General features: G+C 42.3%; 1 protein-coding gene across 2 annotated transcripts in view; it reads left to right on the top strand.

The window, feature by feature from the left end:
* The first annotated feature begins 5,088 nt into the window (after positions 1 to 5,088).
* Positions 5,089 to 14,240, top strand: part of pdzrn3b (PDZ domain containing RING finger 3b) — a 93,898-nt gene continuing 84,746 nt past the window's right edge. Inside the window, exons 1-3 of one of the 2 annotated variants that reach the window (XM_054616383.1) lie at positions 5,090 to 6,077; positions 11,887 to 11,973; positions 13,855 to 13,962. In XM_054616383.1, coding sequence (XP_054472358.1) covers positions 5,364 to 6,077; positions 11,887 to 11,973; positions 13,855 to 13,962 — 909 coding nt within the window. In that variant the 5' untranslated portion in view covers positions 5,090 to 5,363. Of the gene's footprint in view, positions 6,078 to 11,886; positions 11,974 to 13,854; positions 13,963 to 14,240 lie in introns of both variants that reach the window. The other variant, XM_054616384.1, reaches the window with a different exon arrangement.

Genomic DNA, 14,240 nt, shown 5'->3' with positions numbered 1-14,240 from the left:
GTTCATCTGCCCATACACACATTTTTGTTTGCTCATTTAACTCATTTTGTAAGTCAATGAATGTGTTAATATCACCAGATACACTAATATTGCCCTGTCTATTTACATTGTTGTAAAATATGCACCTAATTTAGGCTATAATGTAGACCGTATCTAACTGAATGTAATGTCTTTTATGTCTGACTTGAATTAACGATGCAGAGACAAACATAATTATGGAGATCAGATGTGTAAGAAGTGGTGGTGAAGCTGTATATTTTAACATTTCGCTTGATCCCGACTGTCTGTTCACTCTGAGAATTCGTTCTGAAATCTTGCTTTGCATACCACATGGTCAAAATCAGCTAAATGTCCAGCCATGACGTTGAAAACTCTTTTAGATAACACCAAGCTACCCTTTCCTTCCTCCAACTCAACAAACTTTGATAGCAAGAGCTTCTCCGTTGTCTTCCAGTAACAAGTCACATGACAAAATAACAAACAGTAACAATAACAACAAAAAGGTTTAATTTCTCTGTAGGGTTCTTTCCATAATGTTGTCAGACACTTATAATAACAATCTGAGCCTGTCAGTGGAAAAAACAAGCACTTTTAGGGGACATAAATTGACTGCAAGAAGTTGCCTACAGTGGTTACATTGCAGCCCGTTAAGCAGTTGCCAGCTCTTAAAACAACTCTGAGCTACAAATTAACTATTGCTGAAGCAGAAAGAAAGTTTCTATACATTGGAAAGCTCCCCCAATTGTTTTTTACTCACTGCAAATCATAATTGCAAATAAATTGTTTCAGTCCTGGGGACTTACCACTTTTTTTCTCCATCCTGGGAAAGTCCTTTTGGTACGCCGTTACATCACTTTACTGATTCAAATTATGAGTATTGAACAGTCATAAATTAGTCTCAGGCAGACATGCAAAGCACCCACACTAACCCATAACTAAACGGCATGACATCGTAATAAAGGACTTACATGTTCATTCATGCACAGATCAAGAAGGAAAGGTGTAGAGGGCAGGCTCTCTCACAATAATTATTTTTAATAGTAGCAGCAGCAGCAGTTGTGGCAACACCAATAAAACTTGTAATAATGATAATTATTATTTATCTTTGGTCCAGAAGGGCAGTTCAGCCAAAGAGGGCAAAGTCAAAGAGTCTGTGTACACTGTACACTGTCTGCACGACTCTGCCATGAAGATTTAATTAGCTACTGTGTGTGACTGCAGATTTAGGTCAGATTTTGTTCTGAGATGTTGACTTAGTTTGTATAGAATGGGGATTTTCTCTTCTTGTGCAGTTTCGCTGTTGGGTAAATCCGGGTTCCACTGACCCACATCCTGTTTCTAACCTCCCTGAGAGAACTCATAACAGTCTGCTGTGAGAAACAAAGCTAAATATTTATTAGCTTTTCTTCATGTACACACAGTAGTTTCTGATAAGGATCTTTTTTTTTTGCTTTCTTTTTCAGCAGCGACAAATATTTTTCTCATCGCTATCTCTGCCGTGGATCTTTTCTTTTTTTTTTCTGCATTTGATTAACACATGTGCATAGTGAGACTTTGATTGTGTGGTACAACATGTTAACTATCAATCAGGAGTGTCAATCCTGTTTACCGCATAGGGGGTGTTTCAACAGCACCGCCGCTGATACCTGGGTTGTGCAATCATTACCAATGGCGCGTTCACATGTTTATGCCTGTGGGGATGTTGTGACGGTTGAGCTGCTGTTCTCTGTCACAACAGACCGACGGGGCCGGAGTGTCGGTGGGCGTGCTAGCAAAGACCGGCGTAGCCTTCGTTGGTTCCCAGACATAAGACCCCAACCTGTCCATAAGGTCACCCTGAGATCTTAACAGCCTTTAAAGTTACTCATTCACCTGAGGCGCTGGAGCCACAAAACTCCAATTCCCCCTCGTGAAAGGCCCAATAAGTTACTGATGTTTGCAAGAAAAACAAACCATACTATCGGCATATAAATCATTCGGGGGCTAGACTTGGTTCTGACAACATTGCTGACTCCCGAGGGAGTTGCACGCACATGGGAAAACCACAGCGGGACGGATAGTGTATTCCTTTTGTGAGTACATCATGTTTCAGCGTGACATGAAAAAGGCATCCCGATCAAGCAATAACTCATCTTTGCAGTTTCCCACATGGCCCTCATATCTTTGACATATCTAAAGAAGAGTGGCGATGATTACTAACTGGCCCGACTCCAGAGCCATGCACAAAACACCCCCATAGCACAGGCTCAGAACTCGATCTCTCTGTTGCCTTGCAACAAAGGCTTCAAGTGAGAGGGATCAACAATGAAAACCCAGGACCGCTCTGTTCATGTCACTCAAGCATGCATTACTCTGCACACTTTTTCTGTGCATCTATTATGGGATTTGTTTGCTGATTTTTTTCTTTAAGGAATAGTTTTGGGAAAACAGGCATACTTGCTTTCTTGTCAAGGGCTGGATGAGGGGATTGATATCATTCACAGAGTTTGTACGCTAAATATGAGGCTACAGCCAGCAGGCTAATAGCTTAGCTTAGCATAAAGACTTGACGCTGCAACAAGTTCTCACTTCCAACTCATCAAATACCGGCGCTTTGTTAGTGGCAAAGCGGCTTAAACAAAAAAAGTACAATGTTTTTTCTAGGGAAAACATTGGGGTTTATGTAAAAATAATCTTGTTTGTTATGTAAAATAACAATGCTTGTTACGTAAATGGGCGTTATGTAGGCTACAAAAGTTACATAACAAAACTACGGTAAAATAAGTCAACTAATTAACACGTCACATCTTGATTGTTTAATCTGTACATAAACTAACCAACCAAGAAATAGACTAGAACATAATTTTATAAAAAAAGGGAATAAACATGTTTCCAAACAGTGTCCAACTATTCCTTTAAATCTGAATCTGCTGCTGCCAAAAGAACTGGAAGCATGTAAATAATCTTCAAATGCTATTTTGACCAGCATGTCTGGTGGGAGCAATTTTCAGTCCGGTCTGTCCCGATCCTTCACTCACAGTTTACGTTGGAGGACTGGGATTTACTCTTATCTCCACTGGGACGCTGTCTGTCTTTTGGCCTGGGCCCAACATGGACTCGTCTAAGCCCCCTCTGTTGCCACTTCACCCCAGCCTCACGGAAAACATTCCGAAACAGACCAGTCCGGTAGATAGCGTATCAGTTCCCTCAACACACTGTACCGTGAAAATCCAAAAGCTCTGGTCTCTCATAGCTCCATGCTCGTTCAGACTCCGACGCGGTCTATAAAAACAACTGCTTATTTATTCTCACTCCATTTCGAGAGCAAACATTTCTCCGACTGAGGCACCCTGGCAGTAAACAGCCGTACACAGACAGGCAGGTTGTTTGTTCCTGCACTGCAATAATAAATCACAGGCGGCAGGTCGGCCCAGAGGTCGAGAGGCTAGTTGTAGCTGGTGGGCTGCTGGTTTGATTCTGCAGCGCCGAACACAATATTCGTAGGATAATACTTCCAAGGTATACAGGACAAAAGTGCTAGATTGGATATCAGCCTTATGCTGTGAACTGTGAAATAATTGATGGCCATGTACGACCGATGTGCATCAGCATGAAATAACTCCAATTATTTTGTGAAAACTGGCCGAAGAAACAGGTGTTAAAGTAAAACAGAAGCCCTCTCTTTCATTTTTCACCCGTTCGTTTTTTCCACATGTTAAAGCATTTCTTATCTCTCTGCTAAGAGAAGTATGTAATCGCACGGTGAGTATTAAAAAAACAGATACAAGGACCTTTGACGTGACTGCAAAGGGAGTTTTTCTTCCACTCCGCCTAAGACAACCCATAACATCAGTGTAGGATTACCTGGAAGCTCATACTCTCTCTGTCACACTCTGTCCATGAAGTCTTTGATAAGCCATTTGTTTTTAGTTCTGGGTAATTCACATATGGAAAGGCTTTATTGAGCATGGCATTGCATAAAACTGGATTTCCGAAAGAGGAGGCAACCGGTAGGAATGGGCATTTAATCAAAGGGCGAGTCGGAACCAACAGACGCTGTGTGCTCATTCGCTGAGCACATTAGGTTTAATTCAAAATTCAAATACATTCAGAAGGCCTATTTCAGGGCCTCAACTGTCAAAGTGATAAAAACTGTGTGGTCCCATGCTTTCGTTACATAAGGGGTGCGGTGAGAGGTGTGTTCCAACAAGAACCCCACAGTGGTGTCTCAAATATTCGTTTTCAAACCGCACATTGTGATCCAATTTTCCCCAAATTTTCTCGCTCAAAGTATGTTGTAACTTGAAAGCCTCGCTTGTGCTTGTACTGGTAGTGTCCTTCTAACGTTGCTTGTTTTCACAAGTGTTGTGCATGCCTGGACACTCACCCACCACGTAGTAAATATCTAACATGTCATCTTGTCTAATATTTATGTAGTGGAATTTGGCATGTTTATCACTTAAATATTCACGTTGGCAGATATGGCCATTAATTCTCCATTTTAGACTGTATCTGCATTGTAAAATAATATTGTTATCCTATACAGTGTGTACGTTGCATAAATATTTCTGAATATGTGTTAAAACAAATAAGGGCCTCCAACAGTAGGTCAAGTAAAGCCTCACATTCATCTGAAAACACTTTCAATCTGCCTGTATTTTAAATCAATTTATGAAACCATGGTGTGTTCAGTGGTTACAAGTAGACGAGTAGGTCAAACTCCCTCTATTCTCTATAAAACATTTATGTTTGGACAGCAAAAAAAAAAGTTTAATGCCAAAGTCTATACCTCATGCGCAGTTCATAGAGCAGTTACGGTAAATAATTCCTCCACAATTTCAACCCCTAGAAATGCTGCCTTCACTGACTGTTAGAATCTTTGCATTTTAACTATTTAGGTCAGGTGAACAGCATATGAGGGAGTTTGAATTCTATATTTTCAAAACAAAGACCACGTCTGTAGTTTTATCAGTAGAGAATGCAATTCTGATATATTGCACAAAAGACTGCTCCTGTAGCTTTAGATTTATATGTATAAGGTCCAACTTTGTGTCAAAGCCTTAAACAACAACCAACCGTATCCAGATTTGATCAGTTTCGTTTTGCAGTTCCGCAACAATGTTGTTACTACTTGAAAAGTTAACTAAAGAAGTTTTATTTTAGGCTCAGAAAGTTTTTCGAACTTTAAAGTATAGGCGTACGAGGCGCACCTGAACGCACCGAAAGTCTCGGTTCAATTAGTGGAGTTTAGACAGCGAGGAGAGCTTGTAGTCGGTCTGTGAGCGCCCCACCAATGACCAGCTAAAAAAACGCCCCACTGCTCCGACTCAGTTCTCCGGGGGTGGGGAGTCCAAAAAGTTTGGATTTAGAACTCTGCAAAGACCATGGGATTCGAGCTGGACCGCTTCAAGGGCACCGTGGACCCGGATTTCAAATGCAACCTGTGTAATAAAGTTCTGGAGGACCCGCTGACGACTCCGTGCGGCCACGTCTTCTGCTCCGGCTGCGTGCTGCCCTGGGTCGTCCGGCAGAGCAGCTGCCCCGTCAAATGCCAGCGGGTCTCCGCCAAGGAGCTGAACCACGTCCTGCCCCTCGAGAACCTCATCCTGAAGCTGGATATCAAATGTGACAACCACGCTCGGGGCTGCGATGCGGTGGTGAAGCTGCAGCATCTGGCCGAGCACGCCGAGATGTGCGAGTACGCGCCGGCGAGGTGCAGGAATAATGGGTGCAGCGAGGTGCTCAACCTCGGGGACGTGGACGCCCACATGCGGGAGACGTGCGACTGCCGACCGGTGGGGATCTGCGAGAGCGGCTGCGGCTTGACGGTCACCCACAGGGAGCGTAAAACAAACGGCCACTGCTGCCTGAGAGCCCTGAAGGCGCACAACGGCGCGCTGCACTGCAAGATCATCAGCCTGGACAGGGAGTTCAAGAAGCAGACTATTAAAGCCAACCAGAGGGAGAAGTCTCTGCTGGCGCAACTTTCCGCCGTGCACGGCGAGCTGCAGATGACAGCTCTGAAATACCAGAAGAAATTCACCGAGTACAGCGAGAGGATCGACTCCCTCACCAAAACTGTGGCTTTCTCCTGCAAGGTAAGCAAGCACTGTTTCTTCTTTCAGGGAGCAAGAGTTACTTTTTTTTTTTTCTCTCTCTCCCCCCCATCACTTTTATCCACAGTTACTTTCTCCCTGCCCCTGAGGCATTCTAGCAGTATAAAATAACACTTAAACAGCAAAAATAAAATGCAACAAAATATATGTTTTGGAATGATTATGAAAAGTTTTTATTTTTTTTATTATTTGCTCCTCATATATGTATTAACATATATTTTGACCCCTGTACAACTGTTAAAAAGTTTAAATCATCTATCTCAACATGTCTGCTTGCTCCCTGGAACTCACTACCTCAGTTTACTGCACCTCCATGTTGTTTGGATAGTTTTTTTTTTTTTAAACTACACCCCAGATGAAAATAGAACTATTTATTAGAGGATTTATCAGAGATATGGATTGTCCTGCTTGGGAGCATTTCAGGAGTCCCACAGCGCTTAGGAGATTGTTTCTTCACTGTCTGCTTTGAGACATGGATGTCAGCTGTGCCTCTGGCCAGCTGGCAGTCAATGGGGGGGGAGGGCCAAATATTTACTGCAGTTCTGTACACAACAAGAGCCAGGCCTCGGTTATATTGCCTCCTAGCAGCACGCTTGTTTGGGGCTCTCTGTCATCGGGATGTTCACCCCTTTCAACCCCCCCATCAACCCCCCTCCAAACCCGGAGACAATCATAACAAATTAGAATCATGGATGTAGCAGGGTTTCTGCCACCAAAGTTGGATGGGTGTTGTGGAATACGGTGGATATTATCAACATTTTGAGGCTCTGGAAGTTCTTTAAAGTTGCATTGACTCGTGGATAATGCAAACCATGATGTCCAGACATATAAACAATTGTCTGCTGTTCTTTAGTTAATAATGTATCTGAATCTGTGGGCTAACACAGGCTTCTTTACAGTGCTTTGTAGGCCAACTCCCAGAAGTTAGGCCAACCCCGGGAAACAAGCATCACTGGGGGTTTTTTTCATTGGATTTTTGATTACTGCCGAAAAATCAACTTTGTTTTCAAAGTTTCTGATACCTGCACATTTTGTACTACAAGATAATCATCACCAATCGACAGTTTTTTTTATGATTTTGGAAGCGTGAATGCAATTGGCAGAAGTAAAAAAAAAAACTAAAAACTAAAATTGGGCTACAAACAAACTACACCACGGTCACATGACCTCACATCGCCACCACTAAACTAAAGGCAGACTAGTGTCTGGCGTGATGATGTTTTGAAGCCTCATTTAGCGACTTGTTAGAAACCGCCTTTTTTTAAGACACGCAAAAGCTTGGAAACCATGAATGGGTTATTCACTGACAAAACGTGTTAGACACAGACCTTATTTTCAGGCCTCTTTTAAAAAAAAAAAAAAACATCCACAAATGTAAACTAATTTCCAGGCAGCAAACGCCAGTAAAACGCCTTAAACCTGCATTCTCTCTACTGACCATCAGGGGGCGGCTCCTCTGGTTGCAAAAAGAAGTCTGAATGTATAGAAGTCTATGAGATAATGACCCTACTTCTCGCTTGATTTATTACCTCAGTAAACATTGTAAACATGAGTTTATGGTCTCAATCGCTACTTTCCATTCTTCTTGAATACAGCATTAGGTTAATTTAGTACATTATTGTCTAATTAGAGTCAATTCTACCTTAGAGTGTTCATTGGTTGCAAAGAAAACACATGGTGATGGCCATGTTTCAAGATGGAGACCTCAAAAAAATTGCAGAACTCTAGGTTTCATAACGGCAGTCCACAAACCAATGGGTGACCTCACAATGACTACGTCCACTTCCTATATGAAGTCTATGCTCATTTCATGTTTTCAGCGCTCATTCCTGCAGCACTCTTGAGGAAAAAGCTTAGGAACCCTGGTGTAAAGGTGTTTTATGGCTCAAATTTAAAAACCTAATGCCTCCTATAATAACCAATTATCAACACCATAAAGGACACAGGAGTTCATAAGTCACTTAATGAATTGAATTAGTGTACGCTGGTTGCACTGCTGCTGTGATCAGCAGAGGGGAGTGGTCCCGCTGTAATCAGGTTGTAGAGTTATAAAATGTGTCCAAGAACAGGAGGAGGAGCCTCTGATTGGGCACACACCGCTGGGCAGTGTTCCATAACGTAATGTGGATGAATGGGAACCCTTCATGGGTTTTGTCCCTCTTTTAATTTTACACCTCTTAACTCCCTATTTGTATTACTGACGCTTCCTTGCCCGGTTTCTCACACAACTGCACATCTTGTTTAAGTGACACCTTTCAAAGACTTCACTCGTCTTGGTGGTTCAATTTCTTCGTCATGGGCTCAGTTCCCATCAAAAAAAAAAAAAAAAAAAAAATGTGCGTTCCGGTAGACTGGTTAAATTGCGCATCAAAAGCACCGATGCGGGCCGAAATGGTGAAATCGCTCGTGCTGGTATACAGAAGCTCCCTGGGCCTGTAGCACAGCTGCTTATCATAGTTCATTTGACACAACATTCCAGGCCTATACCGCTGAGATATATATATATTTTTTCAACATATTACCCCTGCTTATGTTAACAGACGTCCCCTTGTTCTGAAACGCCTTGAACACACATAAAAGACACGGGGATTGTTCACGGAAATCGTTCCCGAAAGAGAAAGAGCAGGTCGGGAGGAGAGGAAACTACATTTTGTAGATGGTTTGTTGGAAAGCTTCTCTTTTATTTATTTTTTGCTAGAGAGGCTCATTCATGGGGTCCAGTCAAGCAGAGAGCAGGATAGTTTGGTGGGAGAGCCTCAATACACACACATGGCAGTATGAAACGGAGCATCTCAAGTGGGATTAGCCAGCGGGAGACGGGGCGACTTGCAGACTGCCACTGAAACTCTCTCAGAACCCAGCTTCCTGTGTTTGCGATGTCACTGATCAATCAGATTTGGTGACTATTAAACTTTCCCCCCTGGGGGAATGTTTTGACTTGTCACAGCAGGAAAAGCCCAGGTAATGACATTTATGATGGCTCTTTTTCATTCTAGTGAGCGAGCATTCACAAACCAGGAACCTGGAACGACTATATGGAGAGCATCCGCTAACCGTGTCTTAGAAACCCCCAAATTCCCGTTTTGAGAGGTGTCTAATGCAGATTTGTTGTGAAATGTTTCTCCCTTTGAATTACTGTTAAAGAGGGAATACAGGGCCGTCGTGATGGGTAACCTACTTTAGTTAGTTTTTTCACGTCTCCATCGCTCCTCTGCCTAGGCCTCCTGAGCCAGATGGAGGATTTAAATGTCTTCTTTTAATATCCAGGCAGCCACTGTGATGGAGATCAGGGATGACCCGGCTGCGTGGAATAACTGACTTGAGTTTCCAATAATAGTCCCAACACTTTTTAAATGTCTTCAGTGAGCCACAGACAGAGCAATAAAACAAAACACACACACGCACTGACACACACACACACAAAAGCTCAGATCTCCCACTCTAGTTCACTTCAGGGATGTCACACTTTCCATTCAGCCTCAGATCTCTGCTTTTGAAACAAGCTCCTCTTCGGCTGCTCGTGGAAGACTGTTTCTTTTTTTGCCACTTGATGCAATAAAGAGCGTCTCTCAAAATCACAAGACAGCCAACGGATTAAGCCTCCACTGATTTGATTTGGGTAATCATGGGCTCGATGTGACGAGGCTAATTGTGGCCTAATTTTAAAGCATGAATCTATGAGATCGTTTAACAGAGTAATGTAGCCCATTAGTTATCTTCAGGCGTGTGGGTGCCAATTGAATACGACAGAGATCAGATTAATAAAAGCTATCCAGAAGTCACTAATAAACCTTAGTTTTTGCCTTTTTTTTTAATCTAAAGTAAGCCTTCAAAGAGAGAAATTTATTTCAATGCTGCATACCTTAGCTTCACGGAGTACTAATTGATTTGTAATCTTCCGCACATTTCATTCCGCATTACAGTTCCTACACTATAATTAGTCAAAAGACAGACGGAGGGAGAAGCGGTTTGATGCAGGACAGACTCGGAAAGTGTGACCGGTGCTGAGGTGAATGCTCACTGTGAGAGTGCCAAGTCACCAGTGAGCAAAGTTTCATTGCCAGCTTGCTCTCTTTTCCCCCCTTAACAAACTGCCCAGTTCTTCTTTTCCCATTTAAGTTAATGGTAAACGTTTGTCTACTTGTCATAGCTTCCATGTCTCCCCCCCCGACTTCTGAAAGTGATGTCAGCGTGCTAATGTTTTTACCTTTTCGGCGGTGAGGACATTTTTTATTTTATCACCCAGGCATACCTTTTTGTTTGAGTAAATACACAACCTCCTGAAGAGATTCACTTCATTTCTAAGGGATTAGAGTTTCGCTAGATCGTTTGCAGATGTGGGAAAAAAAGAACTCCCTAATTACTCTGAGTTCAATTTAATGGCTCTCGCAGACAAAATGTTAATACACCTTTTAAAAGCCATCCAATTTGTTTTGAGGCTTGTGGCCGATTCAGTGTATCTACAAGTGGCTGAAATATGTTACTTTTATTTTTCAGCTCAGGTTTCGCTTCATGCCCAACTGTCTACTTGTTGACAGTAACGGCTGAGGTCGCTTTAATGTAGAAGCATGTGTCGCTAATGCTGCCGTGACACTCCGCATTCCCCAAATGGCCTGACATGCACATGATGGTCTTTTTCGAATACATGGCAGCCAGGACACTGTACATGCCAAGCTTTATATTTAGTCCCTCTGTGTCCCAACATACTGGAGGGGGCAGCTGAAATTACTTTACCTCATAACTCCCCTCTAAGTCCCACTTGGAAAAAAAAAACCAGATTAAGAGCTGACTCTGCGAGTTTCCCACAGGTTTTCATGTCATGTTGCTGCTGAGTAAGAGGTCCTCTGGTGTATTGATTTACATAGGACAACGGTTTGTGAGAGGGATGGGCCGTTGGACTCTTTGGACTGGTCACTTCTGGTATTTGGGCCTGGCTTAGCCTCGGAGAACGGGGAGGGTTAGGGCTGAACGATTTTAAGGGGAAAATTCAATTGTATTTGTTTTGTAAATATTGGGATTGTGACTGAAATTCTGTGTTTTTAAAATTATATATTTTTTAATTAAACTCTAGGTTTATAGTTCATTTGTACCAAGCATAATGTCGTTTCTAGATTAATTGAACCAGAGCAAATAACGCTTGTTGTTGAGGTATTGCCAGAATTCTTTATTCAAACGAGTCAGTGAAAAAAAAAAAAAAAAAAAGTAAAAAGTTGAAATTAGTAAACAAAAAAAAATTATAATATAGCAATTTAGTCCATTTGTTAAGCGATAAGCCCTAATTAGTGGACTGGCGTACACTACTTAAAAGTAATAGCAATTACTATTGTCGTAATGACAAGCTCAGTGTAGGTCACACCCAACAGTGATTTAATATCCGTAGACAACTACAGTTAGCTAACTGTTAGCTAATTTGCATTGTTTCAAATTTGCATTGTTTCAAATTGTGATTTTGACATAAAATCTATTAATTGTTTCGCCCTATAGTGAAGATATGAAGCCGGAGTTTTCACTGTTCCACTTTCACATCACCCCTGTAATGTGGAGATGAGGTTATTATTAACGTTCTCTCGCCCTTACACCTTGCGCTGCCAGTGATTATATGCGTTTAAGCGCCTCTGTTATCTTCTAATAAGTTAGATAATTTGTTGGTCACATTTTTCTGCCCTGCTCTTCCTCTTTTAAGTACCCGGTCCAATCATCCTGTCGTTCACCTAGAGTTAATAATAGATTATTATGTTATAACCTCCTGCCATCTCTTTGCTATTCGTGTCTCTCCTCTGTCTGTCTGTAGGAAGGCGAGACTAAAAGCGCGACGGTTGTCCTTCTTCGTGAGGGCGGATCTCTGGGTTTTAACATCGTAGGAGGAAGGCCATGCGTGGTAGGTTGAAAGCCGAGCGTCTTGGAGGTTTCATCTCACTGGGTGATCAGCCAAGTGTCATATGGCTACACAGGAATGAATAGCATGTACACTTGAAGCACCACCGGCTTTCTCTGTACTGAGTGACGCAGCATAGACAGTCATGCATGTGTTCTCTAGTCTGTGGATAGATGGACCGCATCTATTAAGTTTTATTGTGTTTATATATTGGTCTGGTTTGGCGGATTTGGCATTACAGATAAAAAAAACTATAATTACTTTTATGAGAGTTAAATCTGGGATTGTGGCTTTCACCGCAGTTGTTTTGTCTCTAATTGAGGGGATTTTGGTGGTGAGATAAACACAGAGGAGAGGGAAAGGGTCTTTTATCCAGGGCTGAACCTTTCACAGCCACTATGTTTTCTACCTCGGGGCTCTGAAGTAAAAGGCATCAATGATGCCATGCGCTCCGCTGAGTGAAGGGTTGAAAATATCTCAACACTGGGTTACAAGTCAATCTTCCATACATGGCGCTTCTTTCTGCAGTTCCATTCAAATGGTTCTCCCTGTATCTGTTTCATCAGGACTGTACTCAACTGTTACAGGCCGGTTTTTCCACTGGCCCGGTGATGCACTTCTTCTAGATTATCATAGTAAAACTTTCTTTACAGCGGGAAACTATAAAAAGATCCAAACATAAAGAGCGCTGTTTTTTACCGGAGTCCATGGTCTCGTAGATTTGCGACCTTTCTCGCTCTCGTGACAGAACCATGCATCAAACCCGACCATGAGAGAGCGGAGATAATACTTGGCTTTCACTTTCCCCTGCTAGCCTCAAATCAGCAGTCTGTGTAAGAAGCTATTCATTAAAATGGAAATAGCTAATATCCCCGTAGCCTTTGACACATGTGTTTCATGTGGCTGTTATTCTGGCATGGCTTGGTAAAAGCAATCAGCCAGCCAGGTTTTGTGGTCTCTGAGAGGACTAGTTTTTCTACAACTCTGAAGAGTGGGGCAAGTTGTAAGGCAAAGCAGTGAGCTCGTCAAAGAATTTGTAGCGAAGCATTTTCGCGTTAACACTGTACATGAAGCCACTGAAAGAGGAAGCAGACCAGAAATAATTAATTAGAGTTAGCGTGCTGTGACTTCTGAGGTTTTCTTTAAGTATCCCATTAAATTGCTGTTGTGTTGCAGCAGGAGTTCAGAATGCATTTCATCTGGTTTTAAGGAGAATGCTGATAGAGATGCAAGCTCTGACTCTGGGGTCATGGCCACAGTGTTAGATATATTCTACCTCATGTCCATCCAGTATGTCCACATGCCCCTTTTTGCAGTCCAGGATCTCCCCCTCAGGCCTGGGAAGCATCTGAAAATAAAGCTAACCCTTAAATCCACACTCAAGGGCAGGGTCAAAGGGTCACTTTACCCAAATTCGAAATAGACTCGGCACGGTATCTAGCCGTCCAGATATTTTTGGTTTCCTGTGTCCAGATTTTGAGATAGCGGCCTTTGAAATTGCTGTTTCCTATTTGAAAACAGATGACAGTGAAATCTGTGGATTAATCTGAGTAACTTGTAAATTACTTCTGGAAAGACATGCTGCTATTCAATGGCATTCACCCGTCGTTTTTCAGTGTTATGAGCAGCACAAAGTTAAGATGATCTAAGATGATGTTTTCTTATTTGGATTAGCCGACCCTTCAACTTGTTAGATGTTCAAAATTTATAGTGTCTGCACTCTGTTTTCAGGGTTTTTAAAAGCAGTAAAACCTTTTAAGTGTGAGATTTACTTCTTGTTTAGATGTTGGCTTTGTCATAAATGTATACGCCACTATTCTCCTTTACAATCAGAGCTCGGTGGTTTTATTATATTCAAGGCAATAACTGTAATTTATTCCACAGGACGACAATGACAGCACTTCGAATGAGGGGATCTTTGTATCCAAGGTCATCGAGGAAGGTCCGGCGGACAAGGAGGAGGGCCTTCAAATTCACGACAGAATAATAGAGGTATGTGGCCTACACTACACTGGAGTGTTTCATATGGACAAGGCTGATGTACTGTACTGTAGATGGTGAAGTTGTATTATGTGACAGCTGCTGTCTGCCCTATAAAGATGACGACAGCGAGGAAGCACGAACCCACAACTCAATATTTATGTTCCAGTGACTTTTGAACATCCAACTCCGGCTGAAAGCAGCATGTGTGACACTTCGAATTACGCTTTTGGGCTTTTTTATTTCAGCTCAAGGAAGTAAATCCTGCAGACAGTAAACATTTCAACACA

The sequence above is a fragment of the Anoplopoma fimbria genome, chromosome 17 (assembly GCF_027596085.1).
Source record: "Anoplopoma fimbria isolate UVic2021 breed Golden Eagle Sablefish chromosome 17, Afim_UVic_2022, whole genome shotgun sequence".
Classification (NCBI taxonomy): domain Eukaryota; kingdom Metazoa; phylum Chordata; class Actinopteri; order Perciformes; family Anoplopomatidae; genus Anoplopoma; species Anoplopoma fimbria.
Note: the sequence above shows the minus strand (reverse complement) of the source record. Positions and strands in the feature narration are given on the sequence as shown.